At 50.8% G+C, this 18,019-nt stretch overlaps 1 protein-coding gene across 3 annotated transcripts in view; it reads left to right on the top strand.

The window, feature by feature from the left end:
* The window catches only part of HTT (huntingtin), a 122,729-nt gene that overhangs the window by 22,630 nt on the left and 82,080 nt on the right, over positions 1–18,019 (top strand). For 2 of the 3 annotated variants that reach the window (XM_072946925.1, XM_072946923.1), the window contains 8 exons: positions 230–350; positions 4,150–4,209; positions 4,609–4,688; positions 5,813–5,951; positions 10,617–10,758; positions 11,341–11,519; positions 16,112–16,316; positions 17,356–17,403. In XM_072946925.1, coding sequence (XP_072803026.1) covers positions 230–350; positions 4,150–4,209; positions 4,609–4,688; positions 5,813–5,951; positions 10,617–10,758; positions 11,341–11,519; positions 16,112–16,316; positions 17,356–17,403 — 974 coding nt within the window. The remainder of the gene's footprint in view (positions 1–229; positions 351–4,149; positions 4,210–4,608; positions 4,689–5,812; positions 5,952–10,616; positions 10,759–11,340; positions 11,520–16,111; positions 16,317–17,355; positions 17,404–18,019) is intronic. The other variant, XM_072946924.1, reaches the window with a different exon arrangement.

The raw sequence follows: 18,019 nt of genomic DNA, 5'->3' as shown, positions 1-18,019 counted from the left end.
GCCCACGTGCAGTTACCTGGTCATTAGCACTTACGTTGCTCTGGCACGTTTCGCAGTTGATGAATCGATATCCATATGCCTCTAGCCTTGACTTTGAATGTCTTGTCCTTTTTCTTTTCCTGCTCCTGTTCCACAGTCTTATGTAGGACACCAGGTGCCTCGCTACCTGCTATCATCATGTCTCCTTAGGTTCCTTTTGTCTGTGACAGCCTCTCCTTTTTTCACTTAGAAATTCTCCTGAGTTTCAGAAACTCCTGGGCATCGCGATGGAACTTTTTCTGCTGTGCAGCGATGACGCTGAGTCCGACGTCAGGATGGTGGCTGACGAATGCCTCAACAAGGTCATAAAGGTAAGAGCCTCGTGGATGGCGTTCTCCGAGCTGTGACCATTGCAGGCCGAGAGAAGAAAGCGGAATTCAGCCTTCCTTTGTTTTGAGGGGCTGGGCCCCTCGGGACGTCTGCTCTGGTTTCAGTCGTGGTGTGTGGTTGGGGTGCTCTCCGGCATCTGCGGTGAGCTTGCTGCCGGTACTGAACCAGAGGAGCTGTGTTTGCCCTTACTCTGCGTGGGACATTGGCCAGGGGTGGGCACTGATGATGCCCGCTGGGTGCCGTTGGGGAAAGCGTCACTTTGTTTGGGTGTGGTGCAGCGAAACCCAAGGCCCTGAGGAGGCAGGGGGCGGGGCGTGGAATCTGCCTGTGGTGTCACTCTCCTGCGGCTGCCTAGGCCTGGGTCGGGGTGCCGCTTGCAGGTAAAGGTGTGCCTCTGCAGGAGCTTAGCAGGAGTAGTCCGACCTGAGTGGGAGGTAGGAGTTCCCAGAAAGGGTTGACGAAGCCACCTGGGGGTGGGGACACCTGTCCTCCCCTCTTACCCTGTCCTGATGCGGAGTTTGTACTTGAGGTCACCGCAGCTCTAATCCACCCTTCTCTTTTTCTGTTTTCTGCTCCTGTTGAAGATAAAATCCTTCCATAATTTTTAATGTATTGGGAAACTGTTCTTTTTCTCATTCTGCCCTTCTCGTAGTTCATGTCCCCAGCCATCCTGGTCACCTCCTTCTGGGGCCCCTTTGAGCTTGTGAATGAGCCTCTTGAATTTCGTGTCCAGGAGTAGATAGTGGCCCCACTGTAGGGTGGCCGGCGCCGAGGAAGCTTCTCCAGCATGGTTCTCAGCACTTTCTCCGGAAACAGTTTCTTGATGATTGTTGAGGAGAAAATGTACCTTGTTACCTTCTCTGCAGGGATCCTTGTTTATTGGGCCTTCCCGGTTTTTACTGTTTTCCCCTGTCTTGAGTTCTTCCTGTGAAATTTAAGGAAGACCACATCTTTTCCTTTTCCTTGAAGGCTCTCTTCCTTGTAATACTTGGCCAGATGAACCAAGAGCTCCAGCCTAACTATTCGCTTTTTGTTAGGCTCTTGAAAAACAGCAGTGCTCTTTGGAGTCTCCCCCTGGGCCTTGCACTTCATGCTCCCGCTTGGCTCCCGCCTCCCACGGGGATAGAGGGGCCGGGGCCCTTTAACCTTCTCTCCATGCCAGGTGGTCGGCACTGATGCTCGCCTGTGCTGGGCCCCACAGCACACTGCAGGTGGACTTTCTCAGTTACACTTGCTTCTCTCCAGGCCTCAATATCTTTGCAGCTTTTATTATTTCCACTGGCAGGAGCAGGCTAGGCTTTTCCTGATGTTTCAGTTTTTAAACTGTGATCCTCAGAGTCAGGAAACCTGAAGAGGGCATGGTAGGAGCGGACGAGGAAGGCCGAGAACAGAATGACCCTGACAGAAAGCCGTCGTTTTGCATGGAGACCGTCTGCTGTGGAGAGACCTGCTTCCAGGAGCTGCTGGGCAGAGTGGCTTGCGTGTGTGTCTGGGGTCGTGGGCCATGGCCCTAGGCCGTAGCTTTGGGTCCTGGTTCTCTCCTGGCCATCTCCCTGCGCCTTTCCCACGTCCTCTGCTTTATTTCTAGTCCCCTCGTGCAGAGGTCCCAGCTCCTCCTGTTTTGCCCCTGAACGTAAGACAAGGTCTGTATCGCTGAACCTCTTCTTTCTGCCTAAAGTTGGGCATAACGAGGTTTGGCTTTGCTCAGATGTCTGCTTCCTCAGACATGCTTGTCTCGGGGGTCCACAGGCTGGGAGCGGGACCAGGGTCTGGCTTGATGTGCCCTTGCCCTGGCAGAGGCAGGAGAGCCTGGAGAGTGTGGATGGCCCCAGGCCCTGTGTCAGGGGTGGGCAGGAACACAGGAATGGGTGCTTAGGAGTCAGGTCCTGGACTTCTGTCTTCTGTTTTTGTTTTTGTTTTTTCCTTTGAGTTTGTTACATGCTTATGGTGAGGACCAGACTCTGTGGGCCAAGAAAATGGGGCACATTTGGCTTTTCATTTACATAGGAGAATATACTGGGGATCTGATTCAGCCTGACAGTGTGCACCTACCTTCAGATAACTTACAGTCTCAGGTGGGGAAGCGCGTTTATACAGAAGTAACTCAGTACGTGGAATAAGTCCTAAGGTCAGAGAAGTAGTTGCCAGCTCCTCATGGCGGTCAGGGGCGGAGATGATTTCTGTCTGGGAGGCAGGGCAGGCTTCCTGGCTGATGAGTGAGCGGACTCAGGACCTTCCTGACCGCGGCAGGCTCAGAGGAGGGTGACCCCTGTGAGTGCTGCAGAGAATGGGAAGTACTAGGGTCAGTTCGGCGGTTTGTCTTGACTTGGTAGAGAATGAAGAACATGAAGATGTCTTGAAGATCTTTAATGTGTCAGAGGAGTGCTTCGTGTGGAAGAGTTGCCTGGGGATGACATGTGGCCTGGCTTGGAGTGGAGAGAGACCCTTGCACCCAGAATCCCATCAGGGAGGCCAAGGAGTCCAGGGGAGAGAAAGTGCAGTCTTGAGCTAGGACGGTGGCGTGAGAGTGTGAGAGGGGGCAGATGGGCTGTTACGGGCTGCAGTCGGCCGCTGTGCGTGTCCGCTTGGTGTGGATATGGGGTCGGGAGCAGGGAGGGCCCAGGTGGCTTGTCACCATCACGCTGCCCTGTGCTGCTGTCAGGGGTCTGAGGGTTAGTTTTCTTTTGTAATAAAATAAGCTTGATATATTAGTTTATAAAGCACGTATGAAAGGAAACAAAACTTTGATATACCTTCTGGTTTTGTTGGCAAGGTAGTGTTTTAATATATGTGTGTCCGCTTTGGTGTGCTTATTTAAGGAATTTTAGCACAAACTGAAACAGCAGATTAAGATTTAAACATTTCTGTGATATCGTTACCCTTCAGACCCTCCCAAAACGTCACCCTGTTTTGACTTTCAAGCTTGCTGAGCCTTCTCGAGTATTCCCGAGAGCAGCTTGGTTTGTGAACATCACATTAAAGGAAGAGGGCTTTCCGACGGTGGCTTGGTCACGTCTTCCCTCTCTTCTTGGTGGACAGGCCATTGGCAACACAGTTTTAAAAGAGAGGTTCCCATGGGTGGGAGTGGGGCCCAGAAATCTTTCCTTCCGTTTTAAGAAGCCGTCTCTAACGTGGACTTTGTGCTGCTGGTGGTGGTTACCATCAGCCATTCTTACTGGGTTGAGGTTGGCCGTGGAGCCAGTTTTTGATTCGTCCTGTAAGCCAGCAGAAGGGGCAAGAAATGTGCTTTGAGGAGCCTAAGGCTCCAGCAGGCTCAGAGCATCGCCGGTTCCATGGGCCTGGGACACCCTTGTGTCTGGGGAAGAGCAGACCTTCGGAGAGGATGTGGGATTCTGCTTTGAGAGCTGTGTCCCCATGCCAGAGCCAGGGGCCCTGAACCTAGAGGTCCGTCCCTGCCCTGCCGGCTCCGCAGATTCCAGGGCATTGCTCATGCTGGATCATACAACAGAATGTGCTTTAATTGACTATAAGGGCTTGAGAATGAATTTGAACTACTGTTTAATTTTGATATTATGTAGTATTTGATTGTAATAAAAGTTACATTTTTTTCCTTCCATTTTTACAATTCAAGTGAACGTATTTAGTCTGTTTGGTAACTTTCTTCAATTATATGCTTCTTTCTTAATGAATAGGTTCTCAGTTTAGTTGTCAGTATATTCTACTTTGCCCCCAGATTGAAGTTTTGGTTGCTTTTTGGCTTTCTTTGGAACTGCTAATGGAATGCGCCTTCACGGACAAACCTCTTGTGTTTGGTTGCAGGCTTTGATGGATTCTAATCTCCCAAGGTTACAGTTAGAACTCTACAAGGAAATTAAAAAGGTAGGCTTTTGTTTTCCATTACTGAGAGAATGCTGCTGTTTTCACTGTACTGAGCAGTATGTGTGACAGTTTATCTTTTATTTAATAAGTAAAAATTTTGGAAGGAAATAAGTGCTGTTTGGTAAAGTAGGCTTTATTGTCTTAATCTCTTCAAAAGGTTACTCTTCATTAGTTATTAGATGAGATGGGAATTGAAAATGGTAATTTAAAAAAATCTTTATAATTGCAGCCCATTAGACTTTAAAATTTCAAAAGTACTTACACATTTAAGTGGCCTTTTCTTTAAAAATAGAGATGAACAGTGAAAAGAGAAGGTTTTTTTGTTTGTTTGTTTGAAGTTCTCTTGGTGACTAGTGTCCGTGTCTCTTAAAAGTAACACACGCTCATTAAATCCGCCAGAATGGAGCCCCTCGGAGCCTGCGCGCTGCCCTGTGGAGGTTCGCTGAGCTGGCTCACCTGGTTCGCCCTCAGAAATGCAGGTGAGTTGTACGCCCCGGGTTATCGCTGTTATTTACATCTTGGCTCAGATGTCATTTCTTTAAAGATTTTCGCTGTCTACTCTGTCCAGGTATAGTCGAGGTTGTCCTGTTACTTTTCTTCCGTAGCACCTGTCGCTCTCAGAGAGACCCTCGCACACTTATCAGCGTGCTTGTCATTTCCTGGCCCAGCCTCCCTGGAGAGACTACAGACAGTGGGGTCTTCCCTGTCTGGGCCCTGCTGCAGCCCAGCGCTGATAATGGGGTCTGCTTGCGGTAGTTGCTGAAAAGATCCTTGTCAAATGGTTGAAGGCTGAGCACCAGGCTCGTTGTTGCTTATTGTAGGAATTATGGAAAAACACGCTTTTGTCTGTTACACAGGTTAAAAGTATGGATGTTCAGCTGTTACTGAAGTTTTGATTGAATGGAAAAAGTTGTATCTTAATGGACTGGAAAACAAAAGAAGGACCACAGTTTTCAGCCACTTCCTTCAGTCCTTCACCAGCAAGACATTCCGATGTCCTTGGACACTTGGCTTTACCTGCTGAGGGGCTGGTGGAGTGGCAGGAACCCTCTTTTAATACGAAAAATGATTTATTTCACTGACCCTGAGTGTAGTAGGAATCTTATGTGATTATAGGGGTACAGCCACTAAGGAAATGTCTTCCTGTGTAACCTTTTTCTTTTATTGTCCTTATTTTGAGAAATCGGTTGTATTTCTGAAGCCGCACGTCCCGGGTTCTCCACCTGGAAGCTGAAGTGCCCTTAAAGTGTGTGACTGGGTCACGCCATTCCCTTATTTAAGCTCTGCTCGAGTCCCGGAGCTGCTGGGACAGTCCGGGCTCCTCACGAGGCCCAGGGAGGCCTCGCCCCGGGCCGTCACCCCGGGCACCGCCCAGGCCCACCAGCCTGGCTTCACTTCTTCGCAGAAGCCGGGGGTGGGGGGGTGGTCCTTGGCCTGGTGTCGCGACTGTTAGTATTTTTTAAACATTTTATTTGTTTTCTTTCCAGCAAGGACGCTTCTGCCTGTAAAAGCTGTTTTTCCCTAACGGGTACTAAGCTAGCTGCTTGTGTTTCTCACTAAAGTTGCCGTGGAAGGGTAACCTGTGTCCCTGTCCCCCGTGCAGGCCTTACTTGGTGAACCTTCTGCCTTGCCTGACCCGAACGAGCAAGAGGCCCGAGGAGTCTGTTCAGGAGACCTTGGCTGCAGCTGTACCTAAAATTATGGCTTCTTTTGGCAATTTTGCAAACGACAATGAAATTAAGGTAGGGTTGTTGCCTCAAGTCACAAGCATGTGGCCGCGCCCTGGGGGAGCTAAGGCTCTTCTGCGGCAGTCCCTGGGAGCGCTTGGTGGGTCAGGCTGTGCTTCATCATTCGGGATAAGGTTTTTCGGTTCCCTGGAGGCGAACTAAGGCCTTTTCCACTTCTCCGTTTTAATTGCGGGGTGAAGAGTTGAGCAGAGAGATGGTTTATGGTTTATAAATGCCGAATCATAAGGCGTTTTTCCCGAGCAGATTGGTCACTGGACTGACCCTTAGCCTGGCTGAGGAAGGACGGCTGTCCCTGGCCCGCAGGCGGGAGGGGAGGACGCTCACGGGTGATGCCTTGTGGGCGCGAGTGCCCTGCAGCCGTCGGGGCCACTTGACTGCCAGCAGCCTTCCAGCCTGCTTCAGTGTGTGTTTACAATGTCTGGAAATCGTGCCCCTGTCACCTGGTCTGAGGGTTACATACAGATCCTTGATCTCCTCCTTTTCATGGGGTCAGGCCTGGGCTAATGTTCCTTTTGGTGTTTCCCTCCACATTTCCAAGTAACATGCTTATACTGCTGGTTTTGGATTTTTAAATTTTTCGCTACAGAAAAGGTGAATGTGTCTCTAAGCCTTCTCCCGTCTTTCTACCACCTTTATATTGATGTGCGTGTGTGCGTTGTGGTGCCTAAGTGAGCAGCCACAGCGAGGTGTGTCTGTGCTGTGGGCATGTTCCTTCACACAGCTTTCAGGTATTTCTGGAGTCAGTGATTGCCTCTTGTTCTTTTCCTTATTATTCTTCGACGGCTTCCATCTCTTCGCACCATCCACCGGCACTGTACGTGTGTTGAAGTACAGTGGTGCTCGTGGTGGACAATTTATTGGACCTTTCGTCCTCTGGAGCCCGTCTTGGGCTCTCCAGCTGCTCCACCCTGGTCCGCGTGCCCCTTGGGTCTGTCGCACGGCTGTGTCTTGGCGCCCCTGTCGGGTGCCTGCCTCCTGGGTGTGCGTCCTCGTCCCGGGCTTGCTCCTGGGGAGCGGCTTTCTGAGAAGGGACGCATGGGAGGCACGTCGTTTGAGGTTTTGCGTTTGTGGCAGCACCTCGTTCCTCCTCCTCTCTCGGCTGGGCGCAGGGCGCTAGGGTGGGAACCGTCTTCCCTGGGGAATGTGAAGGCTTTGCGCGAGCTCTGCGCGTGCCCTCCTCTGGAGGGTTTCGCTGTTCTGTGCAGGGGGGAGCGCTGCGTGCTTGGGAGACCTTGTGATCTGGAACCTTCCGGCCCTCACTCAGGGAAGTGTCCTTACGTCTCTTTCTTTGACAGTCCCCACCTTATTTTCTCTGTGCTCTCTTTCTGAAATTGGTTGCTTGTGTGTATTTTATCTTCCACTTTGTTTCCTTTTTCCTTTTCTTTTTTCTGTACTTTCTAGGAGACGCCTACCTCCAGCCCTTCTGTCGAGTTTTTGTTCCTGCCATGTGTTTGTAAGTTCTAAGAACGTGTTCCTGGTTCAGAATGTTCATGCTTTCTGACACCTTGTTGTTTCCTGAGTGCACTCTCATCTTTCTGAGTTGCTAATGGCAGTTCTCCTGACAGCCTCCTTTGACCTCCGCATTGTGTGTTTCTTCTGACCTCCTCGTTCTGTCCCCTGCCCTCCTGTTTTATGTCAGCGAGTATCCACACACATGTGAGTAAGACCCTAAAAAGCTTATTGGAAGCAAGTATGTGGCAGGGTCCGTCCCCTGGCGGACTTCCCAAGGCAATGGATGGTGAGCCTGCTTTCGGGGGGGGGGGGTCTTTAAATGCCAGTGTCAGGAAATCTTGTCCTCTTGGGCCAGTCATGATCCTGAGAGAAAAATTCCTCCTTCTCCTGCACAGAGGCAGGGGCCCAGCTGCGTTTGTCCTGGGGCCCTTGGACGGAGGGGCTAACAGCCTCACTGGTCAGACTTTTTCTCAGTTTCTGTTTTCTGTTATGCCTCGTGTCTGTCCTCAGCTGTGCCAGTGTCTCTGGAGATCCCTGGGCTCCACTGGAGATGGAGAAGCAAAGGCCACGTGCCCAGCTGCCTGGACAGGAGAGGGGCTGGGCTGAGCAGCTGACAGTCTGCACGGGGAGCCGTTAGACCGGCAGCTGCCCCGGCCCCACGCCCACCCTACTCGCAGGTGTCTCTGGTGCTCCCAGGCCTGAGCGTGCTTGGAGTTCTGTGCCTTGAGCGAGCTTGCCTTGGTTGGTGCTTCAGTCCTCCCCATCTCCCAAAAGGGCTTCTTCCTGGGGACCGAGGGTCAGTCAGTCACCACCTGTTTACTTTCTAGCTTCCAAAATTTGCTGACTGCTCTAGTCCGCTTTGTCCCTGTTGTGTTCTTTTGTCCTAGTAAGTGTATGCTTTTAAAAACGTATGCACACGACTCTCATCAGGTGTCTGGGTGGCAGAGGGTCGGTCACATGTCTAATCCAGCGCATTTGGTCAGAAGTCTCCTGACAGGGGCCCTGGTGTCTTCTCATTCTCACTATTACCTGTTAAGTAAACTCGAGCCTTTTATTGTACTGACGTGCACCGTACATGCAAGACAGCACGCAAGCCCTAAGTGTCCCCCTGCAGCCCCCACCCGGGTCTACAAATACAGTGTGGCTGGCACCCTGGAGCCGCCTCCATGCTGTCTCCCATCCCTGCTCCCTCCCTCCTCCCCAGAGGTGGTCACTGAGCTGGCTTTTAATGCCAGAGTCTGTTTAAGTTGTAAGTATGTAGCGTATTCCTTCTGTCTGGTTTCTTCCCTCAACATCACGTTTCTGTGATTATCCTCCACGGAACTGCGCGCATCAGTATCTCTCGCTGTGTCTTCGCTGCTCAGCATCCCTGTGCCAGCGTGCCTCAGCGCATCCTTCTGTCACAGCTGGACGTCGGGGCGTTTGTGGTTCCAGCTGCCACTGGCGAGGCCCCTGAGCCCGTTCTTGTACGTGTCTTTTGGCCACAAGTACAGCTTCCAGTCATGATGCCTAGAAATGGGGTTATGGGGTTGTGGGGTTGCGGGGTGTCTGTCTCAACTCCACGGGGGGCTGCCACACGGCCCCTCAGTGGGGCCCCAGCTTACACCTCCAGCGGTGGTGCGTGCGAATTCCGGCGGCTCTGCGTCCTCGCTGGGTCCGAACTTAGCTCGTTTTCAGTTTAGCCGTTCTGCTGAGTGTGTTCTGGCCCCACAGTTTGGTTTATTTCCATTTCTGTTCCCTAAAGTACCCTTGACTCTAAAGTGGAGTGATTTATTTCTGCGTCTTCTTCCCTTTGAAGCACTCTGAGTACATGTCGTGAAAGTGGAGCTGCGTGCCCTGAACCTCGTGTGCTCCCCCCCGCCCCCGTGCGGGAGCCCTCTGGCGTGGCCCCTGCCAGCCGCCTTCTGCAGCACATTCTCGGGCTTGTGGGGTGGAGACCCGAGAAACCTCAGGCTCTCAGACTCAGTTTGTTCTTCTTTCAGACGTTTAGTTCGCCCTAGGCTGACTCTTTATAGAGTCATGTCAAACTTTCATTCTGCTTGTGAGCTTGGACTAATGTAGGGTGATTCTGTACTTGCTGTTTCAATGATGCACATGTGTGTGTTCTCACTTAAAGGCATCCTTTAAGATACTGGTTTCTTGGAGCTATAAAGTTTGTCAGTGTTAAGTTGAGTGGTTTCTCTGGGTGGTGTCCCCAGGGGTGTCCTGTGGCCGGGGGGCCGTCCCCCCGCTGCTCAGGTTCCAAATGTCTAATCTGTGAGTCCCCTGGGCGTTGCTGAGCCCCTGAGAACCGGTTTATGTTCACCACTCTGTTAGGGAGGAGCTCGTTTGCAAGTCAGAGGCCAGTCTGTGACTTTGCTGCTGTCTGCCTGTGATCAGGTCCCCCATGGGGCCCTGGCGGGTCCCTGCCTCGCCCAGCAGTCCTCCACGCACTCCGGCAGCCACTGGGCCGGTCGTTGCTCCGAGCGTAGTTTGGAACAATGGGGAACAGCCGCCCCGAAGTGGCAGAGCCACCGAGCTCACGCAGCTGGATGGTCACCCCTCGACAGGCTGTGGGTATTTCTGTGGAGACCTGCCTGGCCGCCGTGAGAGTCACAGCGCCCCCTGCTGGGCCGTCCCGGGGGCCCAGGACTTGCGCTGGGTCTTACTCTCTGATTTCTTTTCTTTTTTTTCTTTTTTTTTTTACATTTTTTATTGATTCATAATCCTCTGATTTCTTGAGGAAATACCTGAGCAGCACGTGGCCTCAGCTCAGGCCAGTTGCTTGTGCTCTCCAGACCTGAGAGCGTCTCCTGGTGACTCAGCGGCACGTGTCCGACTGTCGTTGGGGCCGGGGCGTTGCTCTGGGTGGCTCGCACGCTTCTCCTGGGCTTCCTTATCGGTCGATTTTTTGAACTGCGTTTATTTCACACCGTCTCGTTCACTGACCACGTCCCCAGGTACTGTGGGTACACCTTTCACTCAGATGCGGAGGATGTAGGTGCTGAGCGAGTCCCCGCTTGCGGTTTAGAACGAACTAAATAGGCTACATGTTTGCAAACTTCTGTGCAAGATCCCAGATTTGGGGTGCTTCCGTTCAGTTCTAGGAAGGCCACAAATTGCTTATAATTTATACTCTGCAAGAATTTGGAGCAAGCTCAGTTTCTTGAACTGCATGACCAGCTTCATGGGTGCTCATCTTCCATCTCCTGGGTCTTGCGCCCACAGGTTCTGCTCAAGGCTTTCATAGCGAATCTGAAGTCCAGCTCCCCTACCGTGCGGCGCACGGCGGCCAGCTCTGCGGTCAGCATCTGTCAGCACTCCCGGAGGACGCAGTACTTCTACAGCTGGCTGCTGAGCGTGCTCCTAGGTGAGGTGTGGGCCTGGTCGGGACTCTCCCTGCGGGGCGGGGGCTCCAGCCTTCACTTGTGAGTCAGCCGGCGCCTCAGCGTCGGGACGGCCCCTTTGGCCCTGGCTGCCCGATTGGCGTGAACGAGGTGGGATGAGGCCTCTCCGTGCAGTTGAGCGGATGCAGCGGCCTGGTCCTACCCCACCTCGCAGTAGAGCTGCGCAGCCCGAGTCGGGACCTGTGGCGAAGGCTCAGGCCCCTGCGAGGGGAGCGGGGAGCCCCCCTGCCGTGTGTAGCTCAGCTCTCTCCTGTGCTGGGGCGGCGGTGGAGCCTAGCGCTGTGGGTGCTGTGGGGCGCTGTGCACAGCAGGTGGCAGGAGCTGCCTCACCCTTGGGCAGCGGCGCCCGCTGGGAAGGCTGCCCCTGTCAGTGCTCCCGGGCTGGGCTGCTCGGTGAGACGCGTGGCGGCAGGCGTGCCATCTGTGTCACTCACCGCCCGCCCCACTGTGCGCGTCTCTGTGGGTCAGACCAACAAGCGAAGCTAGGCAGGAGCCTCCCCCCCCCATGCTTCGGATGTCACAGAGTCTTGTCGCTGCTTCTGTAGGCTTGCTCGTTCCTGTTGCGGAGGAGCCCCCCACCCTCCTGACTCTCGGGGTTCTGCTCACACTGAGGTGCTTGGTGCCCTTGCTGCAGCAGCAGGTCAAGGACACGAGCCTCAAAGGCAGCTTTGGGGTGACCCGGAAAGAAATGGAAGTCTCCCCGTCGGCGGAGCAGCTTGGCCAGGTAGGTGCCCTGCACCCTCCTCTAGCGCAGTAAGTGCTTGTAAGTGCTTGACACTCGGGCCCAGCTCGTTAGGGAGAGAAGCGCAGGGCCGAGGCTTGAGGGCGCGGACTCTAGCTGGCCACCGGGTACAGGCCCTGCGTCACGACCCCCAGCTGCGCGACCTCTGTATGGTAGTGATGTCAGAGTGAGATGAAGGCAGTCCCCAATAAGGTTACCGGGCGTGTTACTTCTGTTTCTAAAATAGTGTGCCCCGTTCATTAAATGTTTGCTGAGCACCTACTGTGTGCTGGCACTGGGCACTGAGTGTTTTGGATGTGGTTTCTGCCCCTGGGAACCTGTGGTCGGGCACATGAGTCTGTGCACCCAGCGGGTGGGGACACAGGTCATAGCTTCTCTGTCTACTGCTGAGAAGTCTCCAGTAATTCTGCTATTATGGGACAGGCAGACAACGTCAGTCCTGGGCAGCCCGCTCACCCACGTGGTTCCTTAACCTGGTACCAACACAGCCACATTTTAAGCAATTGGAGTTTGTGAGTTTTACTTAAAATGTTATGTATTGAGTGTCCTGGGTGCTGTCGAAGCCTCGCCCTTCCTGTGAGCCAGGTGGTCACAGGGCTCCTCAAAGGGCTGGGGCCCCCAGCCCGGGTCTGTCTGCTGTTAGTGGTCTGTAGTCTGCATTGCAGTTTAATAGGTGTTTGGGTCAGCTGGATTTGTGAGTTTTGTAGGATACACAATTGTAAGAATCAAAATGATTCTTGACTAGAAATCATGCGTTAAAGGGAATTCTGATGACTTAAGTGTCAACTTATGTCACATTTGTGAAGCGCTCAGCGTCGGTCTCGGCGCGTGGTCTGGCCCCGCGGTGCTGGCTGGTAGTAGATGACTCAGCAGGAGTGGGCTCTGAGAGAACGTCAGGGCCCAGAGATCCGAGGTGACCAGCTGCCCTCCAGTGACTTACAGGCAGCAAGCAGTGACTGTCGCATGAGACAGGACATTTAATTACACTGCCCTCACGAAAAGTCATCAGCGAGTGCTTTCGTGAGTGAAAAAGGTTTTCTAGTGGTAATAAATAAGTTTGAAAAGTAGTTTATTTCCTCCTTACCTTGTTTTTTGTTTTGTTGTTTGTTTTTATTTTTTATTATGGAGATTTGCAGGCGCAGAAAAAGCAGACAGCGTAGCGTATAGTGAACCCTTTCCAGTAATTATCACTTACTTCAGTAATTATCAACTCATGTTTTACCTAGAATCCCATTTCCTTCTCCCTCTTGTATCATTTTAAAGCAAATTCCAACCACTGTCTTATTTTATCTGCAAGTATTTCATATGTATCCCTATAGAGGAGGATTCTTTGTTTTTAAAACTTAATGATGGCACCAGTGTGACACCTAAAAATAACATTTTATCACATCAAGTGCCCTCTCATCCACTGCCGGTCTTTCCTCTGCCCTTTTGGAATCAATACCCAAGTAAGACTGCTTGATAAGAATTGTGAATCTCTTTGATCTGATGGTTCCCTTCCGCCTCTGGTTTTCCCTTAGAGTTCATTTTTTGAAGAAACAGATTGTCCTGTGGAACTCCCAGCAATCTGATTTATTCCCTGATGCTCTGTTGTGTAAATGAACATGTTTCTTTGTTTTCTGCATTTCCTTAAATTGATAACTGGAGCTTAGAGGCTTGTCAGATTTAGTGCATAGTTTATAATCTACATAATGTATGGTATTTTAAAATAAATAAATATTGGGACTGCACACTCAGAGTTTTTTTCTGATGTTTATTAAAAAACAGGGTGCTTAGAAGGTTGGAGACTTTTGGTCTAACTGAAGAAGCAAGCAATCACTAACTAGCGTGGTAGGGTGTGGGGTGCAGGGCACTGTGGGAGCACGCAGTGGGGGACCCCCTGCATGATCAGGGTCAGGGAGGTGTGCTGGAGAGGCTCAGTTACGAGCTGGTGCTTTGGGGTGAGTAGGATTTGGCCAGGCACAGGGAGTTGGGAGGAGAGTTTTACGACAGAACTGCACCTTTTGCCAAGTCCATGGAGTAAGGGGGAGAGCGCGTGTGAGCGAGGGGGAGCCCGGCTTCTCGTAGGTGAGAGGGTGCTGGTGACAGAGGCGGCGGCGCGGGTGCTGAGAACTGTGGCGCTAATGGCAGTCACCCTGGGAGGGCGGGGTCGAGGGGCGTGGGGTATGTGCTTCACTAATTACCCATGTTCTTAGTAGCTGTTTCTCCAAAGTGGTTAAATAGCACGGTGCCTTGATGAATTAGCAGGCCAGATAAGATTATCTCTAAAACATACACATTTTCTCTTGACGAATGGCCATTCTGAATTAAATTATTCTGATTAAGAAGCTCAACTAAGCCAGTATGGTTTGGCTAACTATATTTAAATAGAATTTAAAATAATCCTGGGCCTGGCTAAGCAGTTGTGGGCAAAATATACATACTCTTTCATATGCAAGAATTTAGTTTGCTTTTCTTATATGCCTTTTGAAAACAGTATTTGAAGATGTATTCCAGCAAAACAAGAAGTAGATACACAGAGAAAAGGAATTCCTGAGATGCAAGAAACAAAGCACCTAACCCAGGAGTGTGATAGAAGCAGTCAGTTCCGAGGCGGTGGTGGTGCAGGGCACTGTTCAGGTTAGAAACAGGCGGTCCACAGAGCTCCAGGGAGCTCCCTGCCACTGACGTTATGATTAAGAGCTGGGAAAAAGGCAAGGCGTGTGTGTGTATTAACAAGGAAGGTAAAACCAGGAAGATTTATGAAAGAAAGTTACCCAGTTGTGAAGCAAATTAAAATGAGGAATGATTTTAAGCAGGTAATGGATGGTAATAACAGAGAATCCACGTAACTAGCATCCTTGGGATGCTCTCTTCCAGGCCACCCAGGACTAGTAATAGTGAAATAGTTCTTTCTTTCTGGGTCCAGTCACAGCAACGGACCTTGCGATGAGCGACGTTTGTGCACACATGACATGGGCTGAGGCACATACCGGTTTTTACTTGAGTTTTTAGGCTCAACTTCTGGGCAGAAGCAATGATTTTGAAAGTTACAGAGTAGTCTGGAAGTGTTGTAACTAACCATTAATAATGTGAAGGCGGGGGTGTTGCTAACAGAATTTGGGAGGGGCCGTGGATGAAGGGGGTGTGGGACGCTTGGGCCCTCGTTTTACACATTAGGAGTCACGAGTCTGTTCAAAGTATACGGCTGCAGAAATCAAGATGTAAGCTGCTATGTAGAGCAGGGGCAGCCGTCTTTCTCTGTAACGAGCCAGCTACTCATCTCCCCTGCCGTAGCAGGGGAGCAGCCACAGACGATACAGGACATGGCCATGCTCCAGTAAAACCTGATGTGCACAAGCAGCTGGCTGGCCAGTTTGCCTGTGGATTGTAGTTTGCAGACCCGTGACACAGAGGTACGGAGGTGACCCTCAGAAGAACTAAAAACAAACGAGTAAAAGTAGCTACCTTTGAGACTTTTACCTTTCATTTTATATACTTCCATACTTTTTTTTAACGTATCTGTTACTTTTATGATATTAAAGGTAGGGCTGCCCATTTGGCAAATAAAAATAGAGTCAGTTATTTGAATTTCGGGTAAATCATCAGTCATTTGCCTGAAATTGCATGAGACATAGTTTTACTACAGAATTGTTTATCTTTTTTTTTTAATTGGAGCACAGTGAGTTATGATGTGTCAGTTTCTGGTGTACAGCACAATGTCCCAGTCATGCATATACATACATATATTCCTTTTCATGTTTTTTCATTAAAGGTTATTACAAGATACTGAATATAGTTCCCTGTGCTACACAGAAGAAACTTAAAAAAAAATCTTTTTTTATATATAGGGGCTAACATTTGTAAATCTCAAACCCCCAAATTTATCCCTTTCTCCCCCTTTCCCTGGTAACCGTAAGATTGTTCACAGACTGATACATGTCTGCGAGTCTGTTTCTGTTTTGTAGATAAGTTCATAGTGTCCTTTTTTTTTTTTTAGATTCCACATATGAGCGTTACCACATGGTATTTTTCTTTCTCTTTTTGGCTTGCTTCACTTAGAATGACAAACTCTAGGTCTATCTGTGTTGCTGCACAAAATAGTTTATCTGAAATTCAAATTTAACTGAGCACTCTAGTTTATCTGGCACCTCTGATTAAAGGCAGAAAGAATAAATTCATGATGTTCACATAATGTGATACAGTATTAAAAGCACTGATAACGTTTGATGTAATGCCTTTAAAGGCTTTGGAAACCCTTTCTCAGTGGCGCTCAGGACAGTGCTTCTGACTCATTCAGCGTGTGTCTTCATTCTCCGCTCGTCCTGGTTTAGGGAGATGGAGCTCTTCGTTAGGCTTCTGCTCCTGTGCAAGTGCCCTGTTTATTTTCAAGGACTTAATAAAACCAAGAACAATCATGGGAATTTAGAAAACAGCATGGAAGCTGAAGATCACACTGGTGGAACTGATAGAGAGACTTCTAGGGGGGGAATTCGGACACAAGTTTTGCCAGCGTAGGACAGACCGGCAAGAAACGTGAAGCCTGGGCCACGCTTTAAAAGCCAGGGGAATGACACTGGTCTTTCTGTTCCCAGGTTTACGAGCTGACCTTGCATTACACGCAGCACCAAGACCACAACGTTGTGACGAGCGCACTGGAACTCCTGCAGCAGCTCCTCCGAACCCCGCCGCCCGAGCTCCTGCAGGCGCTGACCTCGGCGGGCGGCCTTGGGCAGCTCACCGCCGCCAAGGACGAGCCCAGCTGTCGGAGCCGCAGTGGGAGCATCGTGGAGCTTCTGGGTGAGGCGTTGTACCCGCCCTGCAGGAACACTGTCCCCCTGGTGAACTGTGGGCCCCACCGTGCTCAACAGTTTGTGCCCTGATTCCTCCCAGACTTCCGTCCTTGTTCTGAGCGGGGAGCTACGGTGGGAGGGTTCGGTGGCGCCCTGAGGTCCTCACAGAAAGCCCGGCCTCCTGACTCAGACTCGGCCGCCTCCACGTGGCATTTCATCTGTCACAAAGCGAAAACGTTAGGGAAAGTATTTTCAGACCCTTGTGTCCCTTTGCCAGAGATGAGATCTTCATGTCTCCCTGGGATTCTGGAATCGTTTCCTGCCCTCGGGGTCCTTTTTCGCTGTCCTGCCTGATCCTAGAAAACCCGTCTGCTGCTCCTCCCACGGCACCTCCTCTGCCCCGTCTATGCGCTCCCTCCCCTGGCCTGCCCACCCCCACTGGACTGCAGCCCCTGGAGCTGGGTCTGCCCGGAGGAGGCTCCTGTGGCCTCTGCTGAGCCTGCATCGAGCCGGGCCCTGCGTGTGGGCGCGGCGTAGCCCTGATGCACAGCACGGACAGGCCGGGCAGAGCGGGTCTGATGGCTCCCTCGTTGGAACGTATGAGTGGAAAATGGTGTCTGCCTCTTCACTGTCCTCTGTACTGGCCAGGCCTGCTCTCTGTGGAGTGCCTGCCTCACAAGTAACTGGAGAAATGCTAACTTCTGATGATTGTGTCTCACGAGAATTTGTTTAATTATCAGTTGACCAAGTAATGTGAGATTTCTCATGCTTTTAGTTTGTCTTTTTCAATGCACTTTGAGCTCTTTTGACATCTTAAGTCGTATCTTCGAAACTACGTATTTGAGTGTTAGTATAAGTTTCATGTTGAAATTAAAATTGTAACTGCAGTTTCCATGTTACAGTGGGGTCGTTGAGCATCACCTGTGGAAACGTGTTCACGTATTTTCTGGTTTTAAAGTTGAAGCAAGTGTGAAGATTTTCTAATTCCTCCTGGATTTTAGCAGCTGGTTACCTTATTTTCACCTGTCGTCTTCTGTGATTTACAGCTGGAGGGGGTTCCTCATGCAGCCCTGTCCTTTCAAGAAAACAAAAAGGTGATTATTTCAGAAGTCAGTCTTGGTGCCTCTTACTGCTCTTTCCCTGCCTCTGTAGCGCACTTGGCTCTGCCTGTCCCTTCTCTCAGCAGAGTGACTGTGTGTGTGGACGTTGCTGGAATCTGATAACTAGGCCTGAATAGTTCTGTCGGGTGGCTTTTAAATTCCTTGTGTATCAGAATTGCTTTGTCATAAATTTCTAATGCTTTGGGTCGGGGTCAGCCGACTTTACGCTGCGCCTGTAGCCGTGGGCCTCACTGCCTCGTGGGGTGAGGCAGCCGCAGGCAGACTGGGCCGCGGGGCAGCTCTTGCCCAGTCCAGCCTTGTTCACAGAAGCGGGCGGCCGCGGTCAGCCAGCTCCTCCTGCTTCAGGGACTGGGTTATGTTTTATAAAGGTAACTAGTATTAGTCAGAAATAGCATTTGGTTAATTATTTGGTTAATTTGGGCCTGGTTTTCATTTTCCAGCCATATTTAGCTTTGTACAGATCTAAGGTTTCTGATAAAATTGATGTATTTTTATTGCATCAGAGTGTTTCTGGTGTAATCTGATCGTTTTGGCGTATGTTACCACTTGACAGCCCAGTTATTTTCTCCAGTCTGGACTTCCATAGGAA

This window comes from Vicugna pacos, chromosome 2 (assembly GCF_048564905.1).
Source record: "Vicugna pacos chromosome 2, VicPac4, whole genome shotgun sequence".
NCBI classification, from domain to species: Eukaryota; Metazoa; Chordata; class Mammalia; order Artiodactyla; family Camelidae; genus Vicugna; species Vicugna pacos.
The sequence above is the reverse complement of the archived record's forward strand: the minus strand, read 5'-3'. Positions and strand labels throughout refer to the sequence as shown.